We start from the raw sequence: 27444 nt of genomic DNA on the forward strand, positions 1-27444 counted from the left end.
TTCAGGGTAAGGAATGAATCTTATTCCATGTATTAAACAATCCTGGAAACCTTGTGTTGCCTTACAAGGATTTCTAATTATTCATTTTGAATGCTTTCACTCCAAATGTTCCAAATTCTTGAAGCAAATTTTTCTCACTGCTAAAAAAAGTTCTTGTTTCCTGTCAACATTTCAAAACAAGAGAACAAGTTGGTTTTTCTCATGCCATTTTTTTGGTTTAAAAAAACTGAGATGACATTTAAGAGAAAATGAAAATGTTCTGTTTCAAAAACAGAGTAAAAATAAGAAGCTTTTATTTTGACATCTCTTGGGAGTGAAAATCAAATTTCCTCTTCTTAAAGTATTTTCCAACAAAATCACTTTTTGACATAACGCTAACTTTTTTTTTTGAGTGGAAGGAGAAGGGACTGGCATGAAAAAGACCCCACCTGCAGTACTGTGTCCATCTCTAGAGCCCTCAGCACAGAAATGACATGGATCTTTTGGAGCGGGTCCAGAGGAGGCCACAAAAATGCTCAGAGGGCTGGAACAGCTCTGCTGTGAGGACAGGCTGGGAGAGTTGGGGTTGTTCAGCCTGGAGAAGAGAAGGCTCCAAGGAGACCTTATTGCAGCCTGCCAGGACTTACAGGGGACCTGTAAGAAAGATGGGGACAGACTTTTTAGCAGGATCTGTTGCAACAGAACAGGGGGTGATGGCTTTAAACTAAAAGAGGGCAGATTTAGACTAGATCTAAGGAAGACATTTTTGACAATGAGGGTGGTGAACCACTGGCCCAGGTTGCCCAGAGAGGTGGTAGATGCCCTATCCCTGGAACCATTCCAGGTCAGGTTGGACGGGGCTCTGAGCACCCTGCTCTAGTTGAAGATGTCCCTGCTCACTGCAGGGGGGTTGGACTAGATGGCCTTTAAAGGTCCCTTCCAACCTAAAGTTTCTATGACTCTATAAAAGTGAGTATATTGATTCCACAGGGACTGAAAAGTGGGCTGAGGGAATGGCGCGTTCCTAGCATACAAATCAGGATGTGTAGGTTTGGGATTCTAATATATTTTTGAACAGATTGCTCCATACATGCTTTTCAGTTTAACATTTTACTGATAAGAAATATGATAAGGAACATTTTATTGTTAGGTCCTCAGATACACCAGAGTCTGGTATTTCCTAAAGCTCACAGCTCCAGCCTGCCACTGAAGCAGAAGGGGTTATTTTAGCATCCTGCAGAGGAGTCTATGGCAGCCGATATTGATGAACAGCACAGAGACATTTGCCTTGATTAGGCAGAATTTGTTGCATTTTCATTGGGCTCTGAAGTTGATGTGTAGGAGTTTATTCTGCATCTGCTTGGAAGTGTGCATGTATGCAAGTGGCTGTAAATGGGAGTGTTTCCATTCCCTATGTGACCTTATGCTTGACTTGGACTACTTTTATCAGAGTGCACGTACACACACACAAATACACACACACATACCCCCACCATTGAAGGTTTTGTCTCTTCGATTCAAGAATTTAGCCCTGTGTGATAGCAAGCAAAAGAGTAACTGAAACAACAAGATCAGTGTAGGGATGTCCACCTGTCTCTTGTCATGGCCATTTCTATGATTGTAAATGAAGTAGTTGCTATCTCCTGTTGGTCACGTTGCTTTGATACCTGAAAGCCATAGTCAGAGGCTAAGAATATGCCAGGTGCTGCACAAACCAGCACAATTAGACAGTCCCTTAATGACAGAGCTTATAATATACACATAGGACAAGACACAACAGAAAGATACAAACACATGGGAGGAGGACTAGGCAACCATGCAGTGGGACTACAACAGTCCACCCACTAAGTGAAGGTTTCAGCTTCCTAATGCCTGAGCTTTTCTGCAAGTGTCACATTGAAGAGAAGAACGGTGACTGAATCTGTGGATGTGTAGGGTGAGCAGTGCCCAACCAGGAGGAGTGTGGAGGGACTTGTCTGAATGCCAAACAGAAGTACAATAGAAATTGATATAATGAACTTATTGGAGGGGTGAGTGAATTCCTTAACAATGAATAAGGAATGATTTGGTGATGGGCAGTGAAGGGCCTTGAAAATAGAAACCAGCAGTTCATCTGATGCTACAGAGAGCAAAGAAATGGTGGAAGGGTATGAACAGAGAGGAACATGTGAGCAGAGCTTTGGATTAATGCAGTGATGGTTGCAGCAGTATTCTGAGCTTTGCGGTTACTGGAGAATTGAAAACTGGAGAAAAAGGTCCTGTAGTGGTGGCATCACTAGAACTGACAATCTGGGCCTACCTGTACAAATAGTCTAACAAGACTAGACTTCAGAGATGCAAGAGACTGAAATCCTACACCCTATTGTGTCTATCTAGAAAATACTTTCTAAGTTGTTTGTTCTAAAATCAGGGCCTTTGAAGATCACCCATATTATTGTAATAAACCCTGTACATTACTGCAGAACTTAGAAGTGAGATGAGAACTGGGGTCCTATTGCACTAGGTGCTGTACAGGTGTAAAGTAATATGGATATCTTTAATGGCAACTTATTTTCCCCACTGCCATTTAGTTTTTCTTGCAGGTTGCAAGGGGAGTTGTTGAGGTGGGATGTGGAAGTCAAGAAGAGGAGAAGTACAGAACAAATGAGAAGAAAGATGGAAGAAACATTCAAAGGACAGAAGTGCAGGGAGAACAGATGAAGACACTATGTGGCTATAGGGGTGGAAGGTCTGAAAGAGTCGGCACAGAGGAAAGAGTTCCTTTTCAGGGCACAGAAGACACCCTAGCGAGCTCAAGTGGGCCTTTGCTATCACTGCTTGTGCAGCTGCTCCTTCCAGCTTGAGTGGGTTGACTCCTCCCTTGTTATTCCCTTGTGCTGACTGTGGAGTGTATCTGAATAGCAAAGAGATTTGCAATTAAAAGAAATGCTTCAGAGAGCTAAAAAAGCTCTAATTTTTGCTGAATGTATGTTTTGTTGCATCTTTTTTTCTTTTTTTTTAAGCCATTCAGTTAACAATAATTTTCAGGGTGGTCACCTGCTTTTACAAAGCACTGAGGTTTGATCCCTAGGTCTTCTAGCTAGCAAATAAGAAGGCAAGGACCCTGATTTATTACTGCTAAGAAAGCTGTTGCCTGGGTACCTTCATGCGTCTGCATTGCTGAAAGGGAATGACCTAAAAAAAAATGGGAAGCATTTGTAAGCAATCGCTTTGCTTTTCACCTGAGAGTTCTCAACTACACCTCTGCTCCATCCTTCCTTCCTTCCTTCCTTCCTTCCTTCCATCCATCCATCCATCCATCCATCCATCCATCCATCCATCCATCCATCCATCCTTCATGTTGTGCATCAGGCCCGGGTAGGAAAGGCTGGGGGGTAGCAGATGGGATGCTGACTGTTGCTCAGTTTGGAAAGAAGCTCCTAACATTTGGCTCACACCTGTCAGCAGACTCCGTATACACTTGTTTATCCTCCCCTGTACCATATGTTTCTATGTAAAATCAGTTCCAATGATCTATTGCCTTACTTCTATCACTCCTATTATGGGTGTAACTGAGCATTTCACAGTCGTTAATGCATTTACCCTGACAGCATCCCTGTTGCGTAGGCATCTAATATCACCCACTTTACAGATGGGTTAGCTGAAGCTCAAATCAACAGCTCCTCAAAAATCTTGTTGAAATCAATGGGAAGGAACCATATCTCCAGGAGATGCGAGTTTGGAAGAGCGTTTGCTCAGTTTAACCCAAGGAATTTGCAGTGGTTGCTGGTGACCTGTCTTTTTACACCCTTTGCCAGTAAACCCCGATCTCACAACTCTCTATGTCCTCACCAAGGCCTGGAAGAGATGCTGCCCTTGGCAGAAGATTTAGTTTAAAAGTTAGTTAAAAAGCCCAATGTAGTGATAGCAATCAGCTCAAAAGTGTTCTCCTGAAATGAGAAAAGTTGATAAGGACCAAAAAAAGTGCTTCTGCTGCTGTGGTTTCTCCTGTTTCCTCTATTCTTTGTATTCTTGCTTGCCTCTCAGAAAAGAACTTTGCAGCCCTTCAGATTTAAAGTCTATGTAGGAGAGGGTTTTTTTAAATGTACTGTACGTACCTATCAGTCACTTATTAATTATAACTAAAAGCATGATTAATCTGTCATGGATAAGGCTGCTAAGTAACCCTAATCATGCTAATGCATTTCTGTCACTTATACAAAAGGCAGCATTATCAGTTTTACATCCGTGTGTACTAAAGCCCATATACACAGTAGCTGCAGAGCACTGGTAACATTCCTTCTGCCACAGATGGGATGAGGTTGCATCATGGATATCTGCATTGCCCCCACAGTGCCTGTGCAGTGATTTATTTCCTCAGCACTCATAGGATTTAATAATATTAATTTTGCCTTCTAAAATAGTTAACACCTACAGTTATGAAAAGTATTTCTAGCGGCTCATAATGACTATGACTGAAATTTCTCTGCGGGAGCGGTCAGCATGAAGGCCAGGGTGCCACTTAAGCCTTGCAATGAGTGGGAGCGGGAACTAAGAGATGCGTAGGTCTTATACAAGTGCGAACATCTAAGTAAAACAATGCTTTTATTATTGCAGAGCATAATGCTTTCCCTTCTGTGTTCTTTTTCTCTGAATATTCAACTGATCCATTTTTTAATAGTTTAGATGTTAGAAAGTTAATTTCCAGGTGACAAACTCAAAATCTGTAATCACACCTGAAACCCTTGTGCATCCATCCTGTCAAGCGGTCAATGGGTGTATATGCTAAATCACAGCTAAGCTACACTGTTTAACTTTTAAAATGTTCTGAAGAAAAGCTTTTCACAGAGAAGAATTACAAAACTGACAGCTCCAGAAGGCTAATTATACCCTACGGTATTAGGAGCAGAAAACAGGTGGGTCACCCTTTGAAGGAACCATTCCACTGATGCCTGGGTGACCTGGTTAGACTTGATGCCCTATTTCTGGATGGGTGAAGTATGAAGGATACAACCGTTAGGCTCATTAAATATATAAACTAAGGAGAAAAAGTCCAACTTCAAATTTGTCTTTTACATCAACTAGCTTTTTTGGTTAAATGCATTTTATATAAGATTTTTGGTGTGAACTGCCTGAAACTAAACAACTTCACTGCAAGATGATGTCTGCAAGATGTAATCTGCATTCCTCCTGTGCTGTATGCCTCAGTGACCCAAATAAAGAAACCATTTTGGTATTCATCTGAATAAGAGCCTTGCTGCTTGCAGGCAGGATCTCAGTCAGTAGGTTTCTGAGCATACAAACTTATGAACAAGTCCCAAAATTTGTACAGGGTAACAGTTCTTTTGTTCTAAGCTTTGCAGTAGTCAAGTCATGGTCAGCGCATGCTGGGAAAGTAGAGGAAGATTGCTAAAGAAATATAAGCTGCTCCAAAACAAGTATTGTTTGTGTGGCTTTTACAGTCCTTTCTTTAGCTAACTTTCTTTATAGCTCTTTAGTCGTCACAGTTTGGTGTAATGCAGTCCACAGTAAATTGTTTGTAGCCATTTGTATATATTATAGTGACACAGAAATTTTTAAGGTCACCATTAAATCTTGGAATCTCTTAACATAGCAGTTTCACTCTTTTCTTGCAAAACTGCGTTCTCCTACCCTTTCTTATTAATAAACATGATATCCTTCTGTTTGCTTTCCTTTCATTCTGCACAGCTGTACTCTTTCATCAAAAGACAGTCACAATTTTGTTTGTCACACGGAAATAATGTTTTTTGCTTTATTAGTGAATAACATGCTTGGATTTTTCTTATGGAATAGAAATTAAAACAGCACTGACATTTAGAATGTAAAGGAATTGCTCCAACTGTTTATAGTTGTGTTAAAATGAGTCACACACTTTTGGCCCAAACTTCCTGACATACACATCTGTATATATTAACCATTATGACATCACTGAAGAACTATTTTTACCTTGGTAATAAAAGCTGAATGCATTTGTCAACTTTTCAAATTTTTAATCCAGTGAACATGCAGGCAGGTTAGGAAAGACACTTGCTCTCAAATAGTAGCAGAGCTCAGTTATACATGTCTGAAAATGCTGTGCATGTAAAGGCATGTAAAATATTTGCAGTTTTGAAATGTAGGTGAAAAGCAAACTGTAAAAAACAAAATAAATTAGATTTACTAAGAAGAATTAAACTCACCTGTCAACAAATGCATGGTGTAGTACAAAGATAGGATCATTTGCAGAGCCTTGTACTTGGGACATGGAGCCATTCATGTAGATGTGAAGTGCGTTATGCAAACCACTTTGAGATATGTTTGATATTGCAGTCCGTGGATCAGCAAAGCCTGTATATTCAAGAGGAAATCATATGCTGATATGACAATGCGTATAATTCTTTTTCCAGTAAGACTGAAGATCAAAGTACCTACTTTCACTTCATTTACGTTCAGCTTTTTAGACAAGGGCTTAGGAAAACATGTAAAGGAGTGCTAATATATTTCAAAGGCAGAGCAAAGATGAAATTAGAATAAGCTAAATTAAAACTTCTACCATGCAGTTAATGCAGCATGTCAGCAAATGTACTGTTTAATTGCTTTATATTTTTAAATTTCTTTGTCCATTTTGGCTATTAAAAGGCAATGTAATCCCTCCAGACATCTATGCATGTACATTTATTCATGTTGAGAATATTTATTCACTTTATTTTCATTTTTCATCTTCATCCTTATAGGTTCCTAAGATAAAGCAGGCTATTATATCTCATCATATAATCAGTCATTTAATATTGTTTGTCTCTATAGAACATGTTCTTTTATTGATAGGAGCCAACACATTACAAGCTATAATCTTTACAAAAGGATTTGGTAAATAATCAATAATATTCCACAGTCAGAGTTACAGGATGAAAGTCTGTGAATTACTGTTATTTTGGAGGGCCTGTAAAATATGGACTTTGAGAAGAGGTCACACAGACCAACTTCAAAATAGGAAATACTGGAAGACGAGTCTCCCCATTAGTTTTTATTTTGGCAGCCTGTCCATACCTCAGCTCTGATGTTGGTAGCCCTTCTCAGCATCCTCCCTACTTGTAAGGACTCCTAATAAAAGTCAACTCAAGCATCTAATTGCTCTTTGGATTTTCCAGGAGAATAAAAGCAGAAACATATGTTTTCCTCCCAGTCTGTTTCTTAACCTGATGCTAGTTCTACTATTTAACCCACACTACAAAACCTCTCTGTTCTCTCTCTTTGATTTGGTTCCTGAAGTTGTCTTGTTCTCACAATTTCTGTAAGCTGTAGGATGAGCAAGCACAGTGGAGACATATTAGAACATCTTTACAATTTTATAATGAAATAAAAAGGGATGTGAATAATATGCTTGTTGTGTTGATCCTCAGTGTTTTCCCAATATTGTTGCAGTTTATCAGGTCTGCAAGGAGGGGAAAAGGAGTATCTTAGCTCTTCTCTTTGGGAAATGCCTCACACACTTGAACATTTGCTTTATTACTTATTTGGACCAAGAACTATCATTTGAATGAGGATCAGCAATATACTTTGGGAGTGAATCTCCCAACAGTCCTTCTGTTTCATGCTGTGACTCACACCACAGGGCAATTTCTGACTTTGCAAACTGGATTCCTCTTGGAGGAAATCTAAAATGTGCCAACCATCAGTGGGTGTTCAGTTCATGGGACTGTACTAGAGCTAGTGTACTAGAACCCCTTCCCTGTCAAAACCCTCAAGTATAATACGGAAGTCAGGTCCTCAGTACCAACTCTTTTGCTCTTTGGATTTGCTCCCCTTTGAGTCACACAAAGTATTAATTGAGATGTGGCTAGGGATGCCTTATGAGTAGAGTCATATTCTGTGAACTTGGAAACCTGAGTTTTAGACCCCACTTGGACTCTGATCTTCTGTGTGAGATGATTGCATTGCTTTTGTCACTCTAAATTCCCTCATCGGGCTTTGCCTTGTCTGTTAACCTCTTCAAACAAGGGAAAAGCATCTGGCATAAAACCACTGATAATTATAATAAGAATCAAATCATAGCTGTGACACTTAGGAACCAATATACCATAATAACCATCCATCATTCTGATTGTAATAGTATGACAAAGATTTTGAGAAATTCAAGGGAACTCAGAGTAGAAAACATAATCAGGACAGTTGGAGGAGGTAGAGTTGGCTTATGATGAAGACTGTAAGACTTCAAGGTGGAGTGAGTCTGGATTTAGGAGAGAAAGAGGAATGTTAATGCCTACAGACAACTGCAGGTTTTAAGTTCATCAGATGTGGACTGGGATTACTGAAGACGGTGCATGGTGACATAAACAACAATGGGCAGAAGTTCTCAAAAGGAAGATCTTGCCCACCGAAATTTGCCTGAGGATGAGTGCTATGTTACCTAGCTGTCAATCAGGGGAAACAGCAGAATAAAATATAACCTATGAAGAATAATGTACATTGGCAGTCTGGCCAGAGCTTACAGGAATCAATGGCAACAATTTTGGCCTTCTATGCTGATGGCCACAGAGCATGATCATTGGAATCAGTTGATGTAGCAATATTAGGATATTTCTGTGAATATTAACTGAAAATTATCTGTCTGTATATCATTCTGAATCAGCTTTCCACTTTTATTCAGCTGCATTATAAGTATGTTTCATGGAAGATAAACTTTACACGGAGTTTAGGCAGAAGGATAGATGTTTTACATGAGAGTTGGGTTACTTAAAATTTCATACTGCATTGCAAACACTTGTTGTAATCATTCATTAAAAAATAGACAGAATACTCATTTTGGCTTTGGACAAATTTTCATGGAACATCTGCACATGAGCAATTTGCCTTAATAATCAAAAGCTCTGTAACAGGGACAGCTTTAGCAACCCCACCCTCCAGCTCCCAGTTAATGGGATGCATTCAGTCAATGTCAAAGGTGACATCACGTTTAACCATTGCATGAGAAGTTCTAATATCTGATTTCTTGTTATGAAAACTCCATATAAATTGCAAAGTTAGCAGGAATAAAACCACAATGTAGTGTCACTTTATTTTATTAGCCTGGGTCTTATTCTTTTCTCTCAGACTTTTTCAAAGACAATCAGCTATTCAGGATGACATACTATGCAATGGGGTAGAACCAATTAAAAAGATTATGTGAAAACGTCAGAATTTTTTCAGAGTGCAGGAAACTTTGCTCAGGTGGATGCAATCAAATCACCCCTACAGCAAATGTGAGGCTACAGATCTTCAAGTAGAGTGAGCTGAAATAAAAGCTCCCTGCCTCTAGACAGGCGAACAACAATTTCCCCACCTGCCTTGACTTATGCTGTGCCTTCCTGTCCAATGCATTAACTGCACCTCGTCACCTTTGAGCTGACTTAGCTCACTAGTCTGGCAGTAAACTACCCTGGAGTGTGGGACCTCAGTTTTTTTCCCAGGCTGCTTAGATACAGTATGTCATGTAAGGGTATAATAAGAACCAGTGTAAAAAAAAGAGGGAGAGTGACTGACTGTTGGATGGAGGAGATTGTATAGAGAAGCAGGACTGTCTGTGATGGCAGTGTCCTGTTAAATCATCTGGCCAGTATAGAAAGCTGTAGCATTCAGTCATCCTTTTAAATGCTCGTTTAATTATGGTGCAATAGAAATAGCCATTAGGGCATACATCACTGAAGTGAACGGAAGTTTTACCAGTGATTTCAATAAGAGAAAAATAACATTTTGAAGAGATCATAAACCTGATTCTGCTCTTGCTCATGGCACTGTAAATCAGCAACAGTGATTCAGTGGATTTGAAGTAGCTTCACTGGAGTCAGACCAAATTAAATCAGGTGGGGATTTAGCCCAAAGTTTATTATAGGAGGAACTAATGATGCCACTCAAAAATAAGGCTGCCTGACAGTTTATAGGATGATATATAGGTGGTTCTCACTGAACATGCAGTTAGGTCAGGTGTATGTCTTTTAATAGAGTATTTACTTATATTAACTGCAGATTTTGCATTCTAATAATGGAGACCACAGAATTCCATGTACAATCAGTAAATGCAAAGCTTTATATATTGAAAGCAGGTAGAGTTTTCCTCAGCTGCTCATCTGCCACTGACTGAAGAGCTCTAAGTACACTCAGCAGAGGGTATGCAGTGCTTGGAGAAAATTAGCAGAGTTCAGTGCTACAGGAATGGAGGAACTACTCCAAAAATCCTATCTCCTCTGATTAACTTAGAGGGCTGCTTAACATCTGTGGCATCCCTAACATCACTGAGCTATTCATAACAGTTTTGCAGGTGGGTTTTTTAACTGTAAAAATGTTTTTCTTACAAAATAAATTTTAGTTGTGTATGACTTTCTAGGCCAGTGGTTATGACAGCTGTCACTTTAAAAAAAGGTCAAATTATGTTTTGTATGTTTTATGTTGAGGGTCCTGAGGGAATCCTCACCCTCAGTACATTTGCGGACAACACAAATGTTGATCTGCTGGAGGGCAGGAGGGCTCTGCAGAGGGATCTGGACAGGCTGGATCGATGGGCCGAGGTCAATTGTATGAGGTTTAATAAGGCCAAGTGCTGGGTCCTGCACTTGAGTCACAGCAACCCCATGCAACGCTACAGGCTTGGGGAGGAGTGGCTGGAGAGCTGCCCGGTGGAAAGGGACCTGGGAGTGCTGGTTGACAGCCGGCTGAACATGAGCCGGCAGTGTGCCCAGGTGGCCAAGAAGGCCAACAGCATCCTGGCCTGTATCAGCACTAGTGTGGCCAGCAGGAGTAGGGAAGTGATTGTGCCCCTGGACTCGGCACTGGTGAGGCCGCACCTTGAATACTGTGTTCAGTTTTGAGCCCCTCACTACAAGAAGGACATTGAGGTGCTGGAGCGTGTCCAGAGAAGGGCAATGAAGGTGGTGAGGGGTCTGGAGCACAAGTCTTATGAGGAGCGGCTGAGGGAACTGGGGTTGTTCAGTCTGGAGAAGAGGAGGCTAAGGGGAGACCTTATCGCTCTCTACAGCTACCTGAAAGCGGGTTGTAGCAAGGTGGTTGTCGGTCCCTTCTCCCAAGTAACTAGTGAGAGGAAGAGAGGAAATGCCCTCAAATTGTACCAGAGGAGGTTTAGATTGGTATTAGGAAAAATTTCTTCACTGAAAGGGTTATCAAGCACTGGAACAGGCTTCCCAGGTTAAGTCACCATTCCTGGAGGTATTTAAAAGGTGTGGTGCTTAGGGTCATGGTTTAGTGGTGGACTTAGCAGTGTTAGGTTTATGATTGGAGTCAATGATCTCAAGGGTCTTTTCCAACCTAAATTATTCTATGATGCTATGATTCTGAGTCCAACTGGTTGATATATTTAGTCCCACTCTCCCTGGGATGACTTTTTCTTTAACAAAGATTTCATACTTTAGAGAAGTTCAAGTCAGACAGGTTCATCTACTTTACAATAGATATAAGAATTTTAAGGCCATATCCTTGCTGGTCTTTGAAGTTAGTGATGTTCCTCTGGCTTATGTTTGTGGAGTTTTTCTGCCATTGGCAATCTCACAGGAAATTTTTCAGGGTTAAATCTTACATATTTTCTCAAGCACTGTTATTACTGTAATCTCTCTAGAGTGAGGTAGCTGCAAGATCTTCAGAATTTGGCCTATGGGGCTGTACTAAATGAAAGTTTGTGATTATCTAATTTAGGCCATGTCACCATCTAGTTTTTTTTCTTAAAATGACTCTTGTAGAGCTTCACTGTGGTCTGGGCTAAATAGTCTTTCTAGTTTTCTAGTAATGACCTTCTGCAACTTGACAGCACTTTCTCAATGTGGAGCACAAATTTACCCAGAGGCTGAGGTTTGAGCTGTGTGAGGAATGTTGGCTGTAGGCTAAAACTTTTTTAATTAGAAGTTTTCTGTTGGCAAACTTCATTTTGAGAAACCATTTCTCATTAGTTCTATGGATCGCAGTGAATACACTGAGGAAAGTTTTCCAGATGAAAATCTCTCATTTCAGAAAAAAAGGAAAATGTCCTATTAAAATGAAATTACATTTTGAAATGTTTGATGTTTTATTCTATTATTTCATGACAGAACAGCAGTAACGATACATAATTGTGACAGACAGTGGAATGCTATGACATGGCTTGACTTGGTAACATGTGTCATGAGTTAAGTAATGAATAATGAAAGTGATCCAGTATTTAAAAAAATTTTTTAAATGTTCTTTTGTCACTTTGTGCAAAACTTAGAAGGCACTGATTTTCATTTGAAGTTGACATTTTAAAATAATTTAAAATATGGAATTTGCTCATAAAGAAAAAGAAATTTAGCCATCTCTTATTCTTAGGAGGTAGCATTCAAGATGTCACACCAAAACTGAACTGCCCAAAGAAGAAATGCAACTATTTCATTTGCAGTCAGCTAATCCATTTCTGATCTCACCTGATGCTTACAAACTAGACTGATTTTTTGTTCTCTTCTTGTATCCATGAAGTTTCCAATGAAGTCAACAGTGTTCCCCAGTTAGGGCCACAATTCAACAGATCCTATTTAAAATAATTGATTTCATTTCAAGCGTTATGTACAAACTGCTTTTAACCCATTGTTTATCAGTCAAAGCAGAATCTAGCTTGACTCAGAGTGAGAGGGCAACCCATGTTCTTGATCTCAAGGGGGTGTTGTTTTATTGAACAACATTGACCTTTGCTGTTTATAGCTATTGTAGTTACTCTTCAGTGACATAATTTCTGTCTCTATAGCAGCATTTTCGATTAGTCAAACACAGATTCAGCCTGTGTTGTTGACATCTGCTCATAATGGTGTTGACACCCACTCCTTTGAAGGGTAAAAGGTGTTGTCTTTGTTCCAGTACACTCAAGCAAGGAAAAGCATAAAATTTTGCCCTGAAGGGGTTCTTCTACGTGATCAGTTCTCCTACAGGATCACAGGTGTTTTCCATTACAGAACTAAAACTAAGGAGTAGATCACACATTGGTGTAAATCAAGAGCCAGTCAATTACAGTCACTGGCTTGGTTCTGTTCATCTTTTGTAAATCTAGAGTAACTCCAGTAAAGTCAATGGACTTACTTTGGATTCACTTTGGATCTAAAAGAGATTAGAATTTGACATTAGACGTATTGGCACAAATTTGTGTAAACAAATAAAGAAGGATTGAAAAGGTTTTTGCTTAGAAAAAGAAATAAATTTTAGGAAATATAGAGTATTAGCGGGTTTGTAAGAATGCTATCACGCAGAAGTGGGCACTGGCACAATAAATGCAAGCTGGCAATTTAAGCTTGGCATCAACAAAAAACTAAGCAAGCCATTTGTAAGAAAGGAGCTAACACAATATGGGTTTTCTTGGCAGTAAAACTTGTTTAAAAACTTTCCACCATCTTTTTCAACATTAGTCGTGTATTCTTGCCTTTGCATTGCAGTTCACTATCTTGTTAGCTAAATAAGTTAGTTCATAGTATCATAGAATCACAGAATCTTTTAGTTGGAAGGGACCTTTAAAGGCCATCTTCAACCCCCCTGCAGCGAGCAGGGACATCTTCAACTAGATCAGGTTGCTCAGAGCCCAGTTCAACCTGACCTTGAATAGTTCCAGGGATGGGACATCTACCACCTCTCTGGGAAACCTGTGCCAGTGGTTCACCACCCTCATTGTCAAAAATTTTTTCCTTATTTCTGGTCTAAGTCGACCCTCTTTTAGTTTAAAACCATTAACCCCTATCATATCGTTACAGGTCCTGCTAAAGCATGACCCTCTTCAAGTGTGATTGGCAGATGACACTATGAAATTCACAAAAACCAGCCATGACTTTGCTTGCTAGCCATGGAATTAATGTGACGAAGGGACAGCAAAAGAAGGAAGGTTTGGTAGATTAATCAGACAAAATGCTGATTCTGATTTTAGAGTTAAAAATAACTTCTTTCAGGCTCTTTGGGAACTGTGGATGCTTTTCTGATAATTGGGCAATTCTGTTGAACATCTATGTTGTTGCCTTTTTTCAAATAGCTATTTTTATTTTTAAAAAAGTATCCTTTCGTATCAAAGAGGTATACTTGATATACAACTCTTTAGCTGTCGGTTTGGACTTAGCATTGACAAAAAGCAGGTTTTGCCCTTTTTCTGCAAGTACTCACTGAATTATTATTTAATGAGCAGTCATGATACTGAAATTCAGGCTTTCTGAGTGGCCCATTTTGACTCTGCTTCTCAGTAAACCCATATGTGACTCTGCATAACTTCCACAGGCTGTGCCTTTGCTTTTGTTTCCAATACTAGCCACATGATGGTGGACCCTCGTTATTTCATTACTTGTTTACTTCAATTCCCTTTTATTTACTCCTCTTATTCCATCCTTTGCATCTATTCACATACTTTATGGAGAAAAATGGGAGCAAACATCTACTGAATTATGCCACATTTTTCTTTCCCATACTTCAATGGTTCCCCTTTTCAAAGGTAGAAACCACAACTATGCCCAGAGCTGGAGTCAATTAATGTCTGGATTCTCTTAGCTTCAGGAGACAAAGTCCACATTTTTGACTGTTTTCAGAGCAGAAATAGGTTCACTTCCCCCCCCCTCCCCCCGAGAAAGTTTTATGGCATTTCACACTACACTAAGAGTAATACTGAACATAATAAAAGCTTTGCTTTCTTATCCTCACACCAACTTCTATATTGCATTGTTTTAGCCCTTGCACAGTTCCTTGCAGGCAAAAATCTCTGGGACATCAAACATAGATCATATTTGATTCAGCTGATATATAATACTGTAGCAATATTTATCGATAAATATATAAAGTGCTATCCTTGTTTACTAGCAAGTTAGCAAGATTCAAAAGAGATTGGGTAGACAGTTCATTAAGAATACCTATTTTTAGGAAAGAACCCTTGTTTACTAACAAACTAGGTTGTTAGATAACTAAGATAAATGACTAAATTATTCTGGAAATGATACTAAGGGTCATTTTTTAGGTATAACTTAATCCCTAATCCTTAGACTTCGGGGAAAAAGTCTGCTGTGGAGTTTACAGTGGCAGAATGAGGCATAGCATGCCAACTGGCAGCATCCTCTCTCAATCTTCTTGTCCAGCCAGTGGATTCCAGAGCAAACCTGTAACCCACATGGACATGGTTATGATCATGTGTAAGTAGATTATTAGATGAGATTATTAGATGATCTCTTTTTATGCAAAGTTACATTTCTTTGCTGTGCCTGGTGCTGACTACAGCAGGAGAAAATATCTCCTCACAGATGGATTTAGGGTCTGATCTAGTTTACAGTTTCTATTGTCTTATCAAATGCCTTTAATGTGATTCTTTCTGTCTGTTGTTATTCCAGGAGAAAGCATAACTTTTTCTTTTTTCCCTTTTTTTTTCTTCCTCTGTGATGCTTTATGGATTCATCTCAAACTGCCCAGAGTTTAAAGACTCTAACCCCAGAGAGAATCAATTTACAGACGGAAATGGCATAATAGAAAAAAATATGTTACCTTCCAATGTGTTTCGGAAACTGTAATTGGCCATTTTATCCATGGATCCAGATTCATACTGAGTCAAGGATAGGCAAAATTCGACTTCAGCTGAAGATGGGAGCCTTGGGGTCCTTGATTTATCGTTGTTCCCAGGATTTCGCAGTATAGGCCCCTCATTTGTGGCATTGCATAAAGCCTGTTGGCTGTTGTACTCTTCAGACCGAGTACAAATTACCTGTATAAAACACTTTCTATTAGGAGACTTGCAATTGTAAAAAATAAAGCAAACAAAAGAGGTACAAGAATATGTATTAATTTTTAATTTTTCCATGTATAATTTTAAGATAAGCTAGGTTATTTCACAGACACCCCTCTACACAGTGCACATTTTGAAATAATACACTAGTCTGTATATGAAACTACCCGTGTAAAATACATCAATTCTCATTTATGCCCTTGAAAACTCACTGAGCCTAAATTCAGTGTTACCTGCCAATGCGGCAGGACACAAATGGAGTTGAATTTGCTGCTGCAGTTGTTAAATGGAGGCTTTTTGGCTTCACCAGACTGCTGAACAAAGCCATTATTGCAGATTTTTCTCCCCACACCGTAAAAGGGGGAATTGTTGACTTGGAATATGAAAAAAATAATCTTTTATTCTGCAAATACCTGTCTGTGTTTTGTCAGACTAAATGGGCACTTAGTTTCACTCTGTCTTCATGATGCTGTATGTGCAAAATTGGAAAAGACATTGATTTATTTCCCAAGAATGTTGTGGGGATAAACACATACCACCAACTGAGACACCATAGTGATGGGTATTGCAAAGGACTTTAAACAGAGAGATGGGTACAGATTTTAAATACTGTCAGAATCCAGCAACATTTATATAAATGTTATGGGTTCACAGGCAAAGTCCAGGCATAACGCTACAGGCTTGGGGATGAGTGGCTGGAGAGCTGCCCGGCGGAAAGGGACCTGGGGGTGCTGGTTGACAGCCAGCTGAACATGAGCCGGCAGTGTGCCCAGGTGGCCAAGAAGGCCAACAGCATCCTGGCCTGTATCAGCACTAGTGTGGCCAGCAGGAGTAGGGAAGTGATTGTGCCCCTGTACTCGGCACTGGTGAGGCTGCGCCTCGAATCCTGTGTTCAGTTTTGGGCCCCTCACTACAAGAAGGACGCTGAGGTGCTGGAGCGTGTCCAGAGAAGGGCAACGAAACTGGTGAGGGGTCTGGAGCACAAGTCTTATGAGGAGCGGCTGAGGGAACTGGGGTTGTTCAGTCTGGAGAAGAGGAGGCTGAGGGGAGACCTCATCGCTCTCTACAACTACCTGAAAGGGGGTTGTGGCGACGAGGGCGCTGGTCTCTTCTCCCAGGTAACCAGCGATAGGACAAGAGGAAATGGACTCAAGTTGCACCAGGGGAGGTTTAGATTGGATATTAGGAAAAATGTCTTCACTGGGAGAGTGGTCAAGCATTGGAACAGGCTGCCCAGGGAGGTGGTGGAGTCGCCATCTCTGGAAGCGTTCAAAAAACGTGTGGATGTGGCACTTCAGGACGACACATGGTGGCGACATGGTGGCGCTGGATTAATGGTTGGACTTGATGATCTTGAAGGTCCTTTCCAACCTAGTGATTCTGTGATTCTGTGATTATTTGTCAGATGGTCCATAGAAACTGCCAGTCCAGTTTGAGTCTCCTGGAAGAGCAAGGTAGTTCAATGCAACTTCAAATGATAGTCAGCTAATTTTGGCTAAGTGAAATCCTTCATATTTGCCATGGGTTAAAATTTCCCACACAGACCATAAGTGTCACTAAGGTGCTGCTCAATATCTTTTAAAGCCACAAGAACTTATTTGTTACCCAAGGACTTGGGTCTTCTGATGACCATGAGATTTTATAGTAGCTCTCACTGAATCCTCTGCTTCATCAGAGAAGAGATGGGAATGAGGGGGAGGATTTTTTTCATATTCTGGTATAATAAACCTACAGGGAGTTAGTACAAGTACTAACTTCTACTTTATATTCAGGAACTTTCCTGACATGGAGTCACGATGGAGGGTGGAGAAAAATATAATGACACAATGACAAGCAGAAGATCAGACAGGAGGGGTTTGTGGCTGTGTATAGTGGTACTGTTGATGGGTCTATGAAAGTGAAACAGCAACGGTGGCTCAAAATTCCCAGAAGTTGTTTTGTATCCCTTTCAGGTGAGGCTCTGAACTGAAACTGCTGTTTATTGTTTTGCTTCTTTTCTGAAAAACCCACCAAAACAAATAAAACTCTAAACCACCAGAGATCCCTTCAAAATATAGGACTCTGTGGTTAGCAGGTAATCGGTGTGGCTAATGAGAACTTTCGGTGGAGACAGAACAGGTCTCATTATTGCGTGAAACATCATAGGGGAGAAAACACGTAACACTGAAACCTCCAGACTTCTTTCATCCTGGAGGTATAGTTCTGTTTTATGGACCAAAACAATGAATGAGAAGGTGAGTGAAAGCAATCATATCTGTTGTGAATGGAATAGAAGAACATGAGGTTCTCTGTTAGTGAAGAAAGTGGGTGGAGATCCATTTCACAGCAGTAGCTGTGTACAAATTGCCAGATTGAAGCAACACTTTAGGACAACCTCTGCAGTCAAGAAATAGACAATTGAAAAAGAGTGTGATTCAGCCCTCCTAAGCTGGATGTCTGGTAGCTGAGATCTACTTACCTCTAGGGGTGCCTAACTCTCTCCATTGACTAAGTCAATGACATAAAATGTGTAAAAAAATCAATGCAGAAACTGTGGACTGCAGTTATCAAGGGAAGCAAAATTAAGAGTGTTCAATGTAATGCTCTGCTTCTGCATTAGGACAGGATGAATCACACCCTGGAGGTATGGATGTGCCTCTGAAGTGACTAAGGAGAGCCAGAGGCAAGCTGCTTTGCTACCTAACTAACTTTTGAATGAGTGGAAGGAGATGAGAAGAATCCTTTTCTAAGTGATTTGACCACAAATTTGCAGAAAATGTATGACAGAGCTTGTGATATAACCTAGATTTCTTAAGAATCTGGAGTTCTTAAATGATAAGTTTCCTATGAATATGAATCTCATGAATAAATTATTGTGGGGTTTTGGTTTTTTTTTTAGGAGATAAGAAAGTTTATCAGGGAAGTTTATCCTTAGAGACAGCTCTATTAGCTGAAATCTGCCCTAGTCTGCTAAATACTAAGGTGCCCTTGGAGGCTGTAGGTAGTTGTCCAGCAGAGAGTTTCATGTGCATATTCCCCCCAGAAGCTCACCGAGACGGTAAGGATTGTGCATCTAAGAAGGACTGAGGTCAGGACTGTGCCTCTAAGAAGTCTCTTTTAAGAATCCCCACCAAGAAGAGAGAGGTAGTGATAGGGAAAGACCTACAGTTATAAACAGAAAGTGCAGATATGGTGCTGTTTTTATGATTGTTTTGTGTTATTGAGAGAGTTTATTACCATTGGAAGGAAAATAGGAGGATGATTCAGGCTGAGGGAGATGCTCCAATAAGGTCTTTGTTTATAAAGAAGGCCTGCATCTGTGTCCCTAGAAGTGCACTAGTGAAGAAGGCAAGTGTGTCTTGGCTGGTGGAGCTCAACCCAAGTGAAGCACTTGCCTCAGAATCTAGACACATGTGGATTTTCTGTTTAGCTCTGTTTCCTATGGACCTTATCTAGGTCTGTATCTTCTTCTGGCTTCTCTGCCCTGCCATCTCCTACCTTTTCGTCCTCTCCCCTCTGCCCTGGTGATCTATCTCCCCTCTTTGTGTCCTAAAGAGGAATCACATGCTGCCTTCAAGACTGGCTTTTCAGATATTCAGCCAGGGAATCTTTAAGCATGAGCTCAAATATATCTGAACACAGAAACATTTCCCCTTCATTCTGTTTATCCATTTCAGTGGGATTTAATGCAACTGTTAAGCTATGAGGCTTATAAATGGTTGCAGTGCTAATTTTTTTTCCCTTTTATACCTCAGTGTAGCCCTCATTAATGGTCTGAGTAACGTAATTCATCCTAAATAGAAGCCAGATGCTATAAGGCAACTGGTAACTCATGGTCAAGAAATTCCAGCCTAAGGGGCAGGAATTAAAATCCTTATCTGCGTCCTTCTGCTATTTGTTCTGAACAAAAAATTAGTCTGGAGATAAAGCCAGGATGCTTTTCCAGAAAGGTGTAATTTAGGTAATATAAATTATGGGTCTATCCTGAAACTATAATTTGCTGTTTTATCAGTCATGTTGTATGTAAGTGGTAAGAGAACATAGGTCAGTTAAATGGTTCTTTCTGGATGTAATCTGCATGAAGCACACACAAAATGGGTCACATCATTGCCTTATTTTCATTCACCAGGAGTACATTCTATTAGTAACATGCCATTTTAAAACATGATTTTTTGTTCCCTTTAGGAACAGTCCTGAGCAAATTCCTCAGTTTACCCTGGACAAAGCTTCATATCCAAACTGCACCCAATGACTGCTCTCCTGCATGCATAAATTCACCAGCTCAAGGGAAATTGTTAGGAAGATACTCCAAGGAAAAACTTATGTAAGTAGTTAGCAGGGTAAATGCCAGTAGATGGCAGTCCGGAATACGCAGCATCACTCCTGGGCCATGTAGCAACCAGCAAAAAAACCCCTCCGTGGGCTGCTGAGATCCGTAGCACAGCGCTTTGTATCGATTCTTAGAAAACAGGCTGTAAATGTGCGGAAGTGTTGCTGCTGTCTCGCACCTTTTCGCAAATGGGAAACCCTTTTCTCTTTTGGTTTGCAACTGCTTGCACAGAGTAGCCCCAGTGTGTAGATAAAGTGAATTACATTACAGGAATCTTCAGCAGCGTTCAGTCCTTTGTCCTCTATTTTTAAATTCAAAGCTTTGGGGGTTTTGGTGACAAATTCTTTGTGGTTGCTTTGGACTTCTTAGTTCCGCACTCATAGGGACATCCGATACAGGTAATACATACCTGAACAATTGGAAAAAGGTGATTTCCTACAGTACTGAAATAGCTGCTCACTTACAAAGTGATCTGAAGTTCCTTGGTTTGCTGGGGAAGTGTGGACACTTGAAGGGTTAATCGGCACCTCTGCTTCCTTCAGAGCTGGTCCTTTGCTCCGCTTCTCTTCAGAGCCCACTGAACAGGACTCTGCCCACATCCAGAAACTATATCAGCACGTTTTCATAGTGTTATGCTCTGGGTTAAGGTAGCCTAAAAGAACCACTTCAGACTAGAGCCAGAGCAACCCTATGACTTGCTTTTCTGTGGTGCCCATCCCAGCTCTCCCAAGGGTTTGATGTGGGCACTTCCTGGACCTCCTTGACACATCCCCATGTGTCTGTCTGTCCTACACGAATTACAGACTCCTGAACCGGAGCCTTGGGTCCCACTATGCAGCCAAAAGAGATTTTACCATGGTTCATTACCTTTGTCTGTCTCCACCTAGTCTCACACACTTGCTTGGGAAGGGCATTAAAGTGCAGCCCTCATGCTGGATTTAAAACATTTGGCAATTGTAAAGATGTTTAATTTTTACTTTTTTGTCTGCATTAGGGCCTGGCATAATCTAATCCTAATTAAGTGGCATCCAGAAGCCATTTGCTCACCAAACTAGAAAAGGCAAGGAAATCCCCAATAACCTGCAAGAGAGCAAACTGTACTTTGGGAGCTTGCTTTTATAGGCAGAACTTGAAAAGGTGCTGTATCTATAGCAGACCAAAAAAGTTTTTAACAGACTGTGTACATTATACCTTGTTCTTCATATACTCCTGAATATTAGCAGGAATGGAAAGGTAAAATAGGCAGGTAAAATAGGCAGGTAAAATAGGCAGGTAAAATAGGACTGAATGAAAAGAAGAAAATTTGGAAAGCAAATTCTAAGAAGCCTCTTTGTGCTAGGATAAGGTCATTAATTATCTTTCTGATCCTTATGATGTATGCATTAACTGGGAGAGCTGTGAAACTCAAGCTAAAGGAGATGAGACAAACATGAAGTGACAGCACTGAAACAAACCCATGGCCTTCAAGGTATTTTCTCAGCCTTCACTAAAAGCTGATTGAGCTCCACTTCTTTGCTCAGAGGCAGCCCAGAATGGGGGTAACTTACACCCCATTCAGCACCTGAAAATGGTGCTGAGGTGGAGTAGGAAGCTCTGTTATCAATCACTGATGAAATATTCATTAACACTTTCTGTTTTGGCAGACTACGATTCCGTGCTCTCTGTCTGTCTCCAAGCTAGCCACAAATTCACAGACACATCTCTCTACAAGTAGGCTTCTTTTCCTGGTGAATCATTAATAAAACTCAATTTTTATTAAATTCCTTAGCTATTAATTTCTACAGCTCTGAAGACGTTTTTCTTTTACACTTACACGACTCCTGAGCAAGCACAGCGATAGACCAGAACAGCCAAGTAACCACTGGCCAAACTCTGCTGTCACCCACTCGTGATCCCGTGTAAGGAGGAGCATTACTCTGAGATTACAATGACATAAAGAGGCTGAAGATACCCGAGTGGCTGCTCCTGATGTGCACAGATCCTTATTCCCTTAGGCTGTGGTACTGAGTTGTGACATGTGGAGACTTATCTCTTTGTAATAGGAAATGTTTCAAATTTATAATCCATGTAAGCGTATCATTAGGAGACCAATCTTGATAAACTCTTATTTTACACTTACTTTCTCCATTTGTTGTTTTTTAATTTACTAGCCTGTAGCTGGCACAAAACCTGTTAAGTTGCAATAAAATATAAAGTCATTCGGTTCATGAGATACTCAGGTGTCCACAAGCAGATGGATGTAAGACTTTGGCAGATTAAAGACTCAAGTGTTGGTTTCTGGTGTTTGTATTTTTGAAAATTTCTTGCAGTTTTTAAAGGTGGACATAAAATAGTGCTTCAGATGATCCTCTCAGCCTATTCAGCTAGCAATACAGCTCCCTGATAAACTGTGCTTAGAAATAAATAACTGTGTCTGAATAGCTAAATTTCATATTTCTTATGAAGTAGTATTTTCAGGTAATGGATCTAAAGTACTGTCATTATTAGTTCAGGAGCATTATATTCATTTTCTATTTGTGTAACTTGTTTTCCCTTTTGTAGTAGCTTTACATTTGTGTAAGTGGTTCTTCAGGGTGATACAGACTGAAGTGAAAAGGGAAATTCTCGGTGCTTGCAACAAAGAATTAGCTGCAGCCTTACACCAGCACATCTGAGAGCAGGCAGCTCTCCATGTTAGGCAATTCCTTCTCTCAAGTCACTCTTCTTTTAGGAGAGACAAAATACAGGATGGTAAAGTTGGTGGTGTAGCCTGCTTGCCACAATAGCACACCTAAAGAGCACTCGCATCCTCCTGTTTTATTTTCTCCATCGCCTGTCTAGCACACTAATGTTAACTGCCAGCAGAAAGATTCTGCTTTTATTTGCAGAAGGCTTTTTATGCCTTTGTAACTTCACTGACTTCAGTTATTTCTCTGAATTAGTTCTGGTGCAGAGGAGAGCAGAATTTCACTTACTACAGTTTAGTGAGGCATAATAATTATTTCTTTAGCAAATCCATTTTCTTGAATAATTATAGAAATGGGCACTAAACCAAAAAAACCTCTGAAAATATCATGGAAGTTCTCAATTTCCCACACAGCTTTCCATTAAGCCGGCATGGAGTTGCAAAATTTGCTAAAGCATTAGTAGGTGTCATGCAGTCCTAATTCTGAATGCAACACTTCACTCACCACAAACTCCTAACTGGAAACATGAGAAAATCCTTCCCACCTACCCTGAAACATGAGCCAAGCAAACAAATAAAACCACTAAAGGTTTCTGATAGTCTTGCTAGTAAAAACAGAGGCAGGAATCAGAACTTTCACTTAGATGTTAAACATCAGAAGAACATGGACAGGTAATTCACTCAGCTAAGTGGTAACAGCAGCATGTTGAAGAAAAAGCGAGGCAAAAGCAAGAATTTCAGCATGTGTTCATGGGTATCCATGTTGCCATGGCAACTTCTCAATGGAATAAAGTATTTTCTCCTTTCTTTAGGGATTAAAAAAAGAGAGATGCTGTTCTGCAAATACGCACTTTACCTTTTTTTTTTTTTTAAATAAATCTGTAACTATTTCCTAAGATAGCAGGCATTGTTTTGTTATGCTTTGAAAAGAGACTCAAAATTCTAAAAAGGGCACAATGTTATAGATGTGTTATTCAAAAGGTTTCTCTTGCCCTCTTTTTATTTTGCATGCTTATTAAAAACCTAAATTCCTTCACATTTCTGGATCCTCCTCTTTTCTTTTTCTCTTGATGTTTAGCTACAGAGCTTGGATAATCAGCGTATTCTGTGGCAAATCTATGCCTGTTTTCCGGTTCAAGCTAAGGCTTTTTTTGTTCCTTTTTGATATTCTGGAGTGAGATTCTGATCTCTTACTTTGTGCTGCTTGAAGGAACTGCATTGACTAAGTTATTCCATCATAAGCAACTGTTAAATTTGGATTCAAGGCTAATAAAGAAAGATCAGTTTGTGTTGTATCTTCACCCCAAACTCATCGACTGAAAATGCAAATTTTTTCAATCTCTTTCATTCCATCTCTAGAATAGGCAGCAGAGATATACACAGATAGAAGATGTTAAAGGGGAATAATACCCTTTGAAGGGAAAGTCATTGTACCCTTGTTCTGGAAATTTTGGTAGAAGTGTGGCATTTCCAGAAGTGGCTGAAAAATATAAGTGATAAGCACCCATTTTCAGAAGTCACTTGGAAAACTTCAGCAAAGAACTTACTTAGATGCTTTTACGTGTGTACACTGACACTGAATGTGATTTAAATACAGCACAATTTTTATTGTTTCACGTACTGAAGTTTGAAAAAAGTCTGTTAAAGCAACGTGTTTCATAAAAATTTGTCTTTATTTTCAGAATGTATTTGTGGGAACTGGGAGCTTAAATGAGAAGTTACAAACCTGACTGTTTTTTAAATGTGTTCATTACTACTTGTAAAATTTCTGGATACTTATTACCAGGATGGAAAAATCCTAAGAATCTGGATGTGATTAAGAGTACTTTTGAAAGAATGAGCTAAAAGTAACTATCTGAACCCTCCAGGTCTTTTAGAAAATTCTGGTAGCAACTTGCTGATTCTGTTATACTACCTGCCCTCTACCACCTTGCTTATCTCATCCAACATATTGTACTGTTAGCTCCACTTGACACGTAACCAGTGCAATTCTTGTTTCATTTAATCCACTTCAACACTTGTACCATTTTCATGTAGCTCTTTGTTCAGCTCAGTGCAGAACAGCATCAGATCCACTTCATTCTGATAATGCAATCTAATTAATTGGTAGAGTTCATCCAGATTCGTGTTGCTAGAAATGAGCAGAATCTTAAAAAAATGGGGTGAAAATACATGCTTGTAGCTCTATCTATTTTATAGCTATACCTACACTGGTAAATTAAATGTGTTCAGGGCATTTCCTGGGCACTGAGGCCAAGTGGCATGAAATAATCCATGTCTATGCCAGCAAAATCATCTCAGCCTCCCAAACATTCTCCTGGAAATGGTCCCTGAGAAGTGCCTTTTGCGGGGACGACTAGTCAATACATACAAAACGTATGCCAGAGAACGTCCTAAAGTAGGTCTGTTACAGTACATGGGAATGTTTGACTTTACAGGTATATGCACAGCCTATATTGTTCAGGGGACACAAATCTAGACTAAATACAGTATAACCATCCCAGTTAGTTGCTGTTTTGTAATGCCAGAATATCAGAGAGCTGCTGGAGCTTGTATCTCCTTCACTTCCCATTAAATCACTAAAACTGCCCAACCTTCATTTGGGCTGTTGCTACAGAAATAAATAGAACAAAGATAGATTTACACCAACATAATCATAGACTTCAACACCAGAAGGGACTGTTGCTATTGTCATGAAGGAGTGTGTCTGTGGAAGCCAATAGACCTTTGTCACTGTATTTTAGGCAACATGTCAGTAACGAGCAAGAGACAAAAATACATCTAGAAGCTCTCAGTGTTAGAACAGCACAGTATAGTTCAGCTATATAAGAGTATATCACCTATGTAAATATGTAACTTTACCTTGATATAATTTGCAGTGCTTTTAAGTGGCAAGAATAGCTATGGAGTTTACTTCTTAGTTCCTTTGAGCAACAGAGATTACTTCTTATATATATTTTGAACTACTGATGTGAATTACTCAGCTGCTTCTTCTGCACTCTAAAGATTTATTTTGTTTGTTTGCTTTTTAATTTTAAAGCAGACAAGCTTAATTGGATAGCTTTTAACTCTTTGATGGAAGAAGGCACTGGGAGAGGGGTAGAACCTCTGAAAAACCCTTTGCTTCTATTTCCATCATTCAGTCAGCAACTGTCTTGCAATAGTTTTGCGCTAGAAATTTGTGTACATAAATCCTGCTTTTTCTCACCTGACTGCTTCAGCAGACCCAAGCCTGTTTAGCTTGCTAAAGACCATGTCTGTACACAAAGGCATAACTTCCCTCCTTCCACCTTAAGTTTAGGTTCTTAATTAAGCAGCCTAAATCCTACAGTCAGAGAGAGAAGAGACAAATGAACAGCTCTAAATGAAGATTATGTCCCCATAAAATCTGATTTTCTTTCTCATAGTGCTTACTTTCTCTCCAGGAATGTCTAAGGGAATGCAGCATGGTTAAGCTCCCAGCTTGTGCACCTCACTGAAGTGCCTAAAGTCAGGGAAGATAATTCTGGTACAATCAGCCTTTCCCTTCCCCTTCCCCTTGGACTGTCCTTACCTGCCATGAGGAGAAAAATGATGCTGGGCTGAGTAAATTAGGGTTGGTGGGATGTCTACCACCCATGTATTCATCAGTGCAGACGACACAGTCCTCTGCATCTCGCCAGTCCCAGTAGGGGATGGTGAAGTTCTCATCACCTGTTATCTTCTGGATCTCACGTTCCCACATCAGCAGAAAGACACGATGCCAAGGCAGAAAACCAGGGGCTTCGTGGGCAAAATCAATGTCCCGCCACACATTAGACCCACCTAAAAGTGTGTCTCGAGAGGCATAATAATGCATCCACACAAAGACATCATACACATTGATGTTTCTGAACATGGGGTTTGAGCCGTTGTTCATCTGAGTATATGTGCCAGTAGCAACAACATAGTCCTGGCTCGGGGTGTTCTTTGCCAAGTTAAGGTAGGCAAGAAACTTGTCCTTCTCACTGGTGGTGAGCTGGAATATGTTTCTTCTCGTTCTTAGTCGCCTTTCAGTGCAATTGAACCCTGCAAAACCGAACTTGCACTCACCACAGTTGAATCCCATGAAGTTGCCTTCACATTTACACGTCCGGTTGTAAAATACAGAGGGCCAGTCCTCTCTGTCATCCACCCCGGAGAAAGGGAACTGTGGTCCCAGCGGAGCCTGAGAGAGAAGGATGTTCTGGCAAGACCCTCTGCTGGAAAGCTCCCCACAAGGAGACCCATCTCCGTCCCAGGGGGGACAGCACTCCTTACTCAGCAAGCTCTGCGTGTTTGCACAGGCTCTGGGGAACTGCCCAGCAGACGGCTGAAGGATGACTAGCAGAAAACCCGTGGCAAACAGCGACATCCTCACAGAGCAGCAGGAGAACATTGGCGTTACGCTTCAGTGCATGGAGTGCGCTCTCTGACCCCTCCAAAGTCCTGGGTGTGAAAGAAATTCCTCCCCTCCACCAGGAATGCTCCACTGCTGACTTTTGCTACAGTGCACCCTCCAAAGTCCTTCCCCATTCCTACCCTGGATGCATTTACACGCAAAATACACTTCAGGGTTAATCTGATTATCACATGTTCTGGGTGAAAGCCAAGTGACTTTTTTCCCCACCCCTACAGGTTTCAAAATACAGGCATTTATTATAAAATTTCATCTTCTGCTTAGCACATGATTGCTTTCCTCTGGCAATTGGAGAGGAAATAAAATTAAAATTTGGACAGAGAAACAGTTGTTGGCTCTTCAAATTCCTTGTTTGATCATATGCTTTAGAGTAA

The 27444-nt window shown here is 40.3% G+C and overlaps 1 protein-coding gene across 1 annotated transcript in view; it reads right to left on the reverse strand.

Annotated features, from left to right (window-relative positions):
• TYR (tyrosinase) overlaps positions 1 to 27025 on the reverse strand; it is a gene marked incomplete at its 5' end in the record, with an annotated part of 61563 nt that extends 34538 nt beyond the window's left edge. Inside the window, 3 exons of the mRNA XM_082014496.1 lie at positions 6159 to 6306; positions 15442 to 15658; positions 26207 to 27025. Coding sequence (XP_081870622.1) covers positions 6159 to 6306; positions 15442 to 15658; positions 26207 to 27025 — 1184 coding nt within the window. The remainder of the gene's footprint in view (positions 1 to 6158; positions 6307 to 15441; positions 15659 to 26206) is intronic.
• Positions 27026 to 27444: the final 419 nt, after the last annotated feature.

The sequence above is a fragment of the Phaethon aethereus genome (assembly GCF_964289735.1).
Source record: "Phaethon aethereus genome assembly, chromosome: 1".
Taxonomy (NCBI): domain Eukaryota; kingdom Metazoa; phylum Chordata; class Aves; order Phaethontiformes; family Phaethontidae; genus Phaethon; species Phaethon aethereus.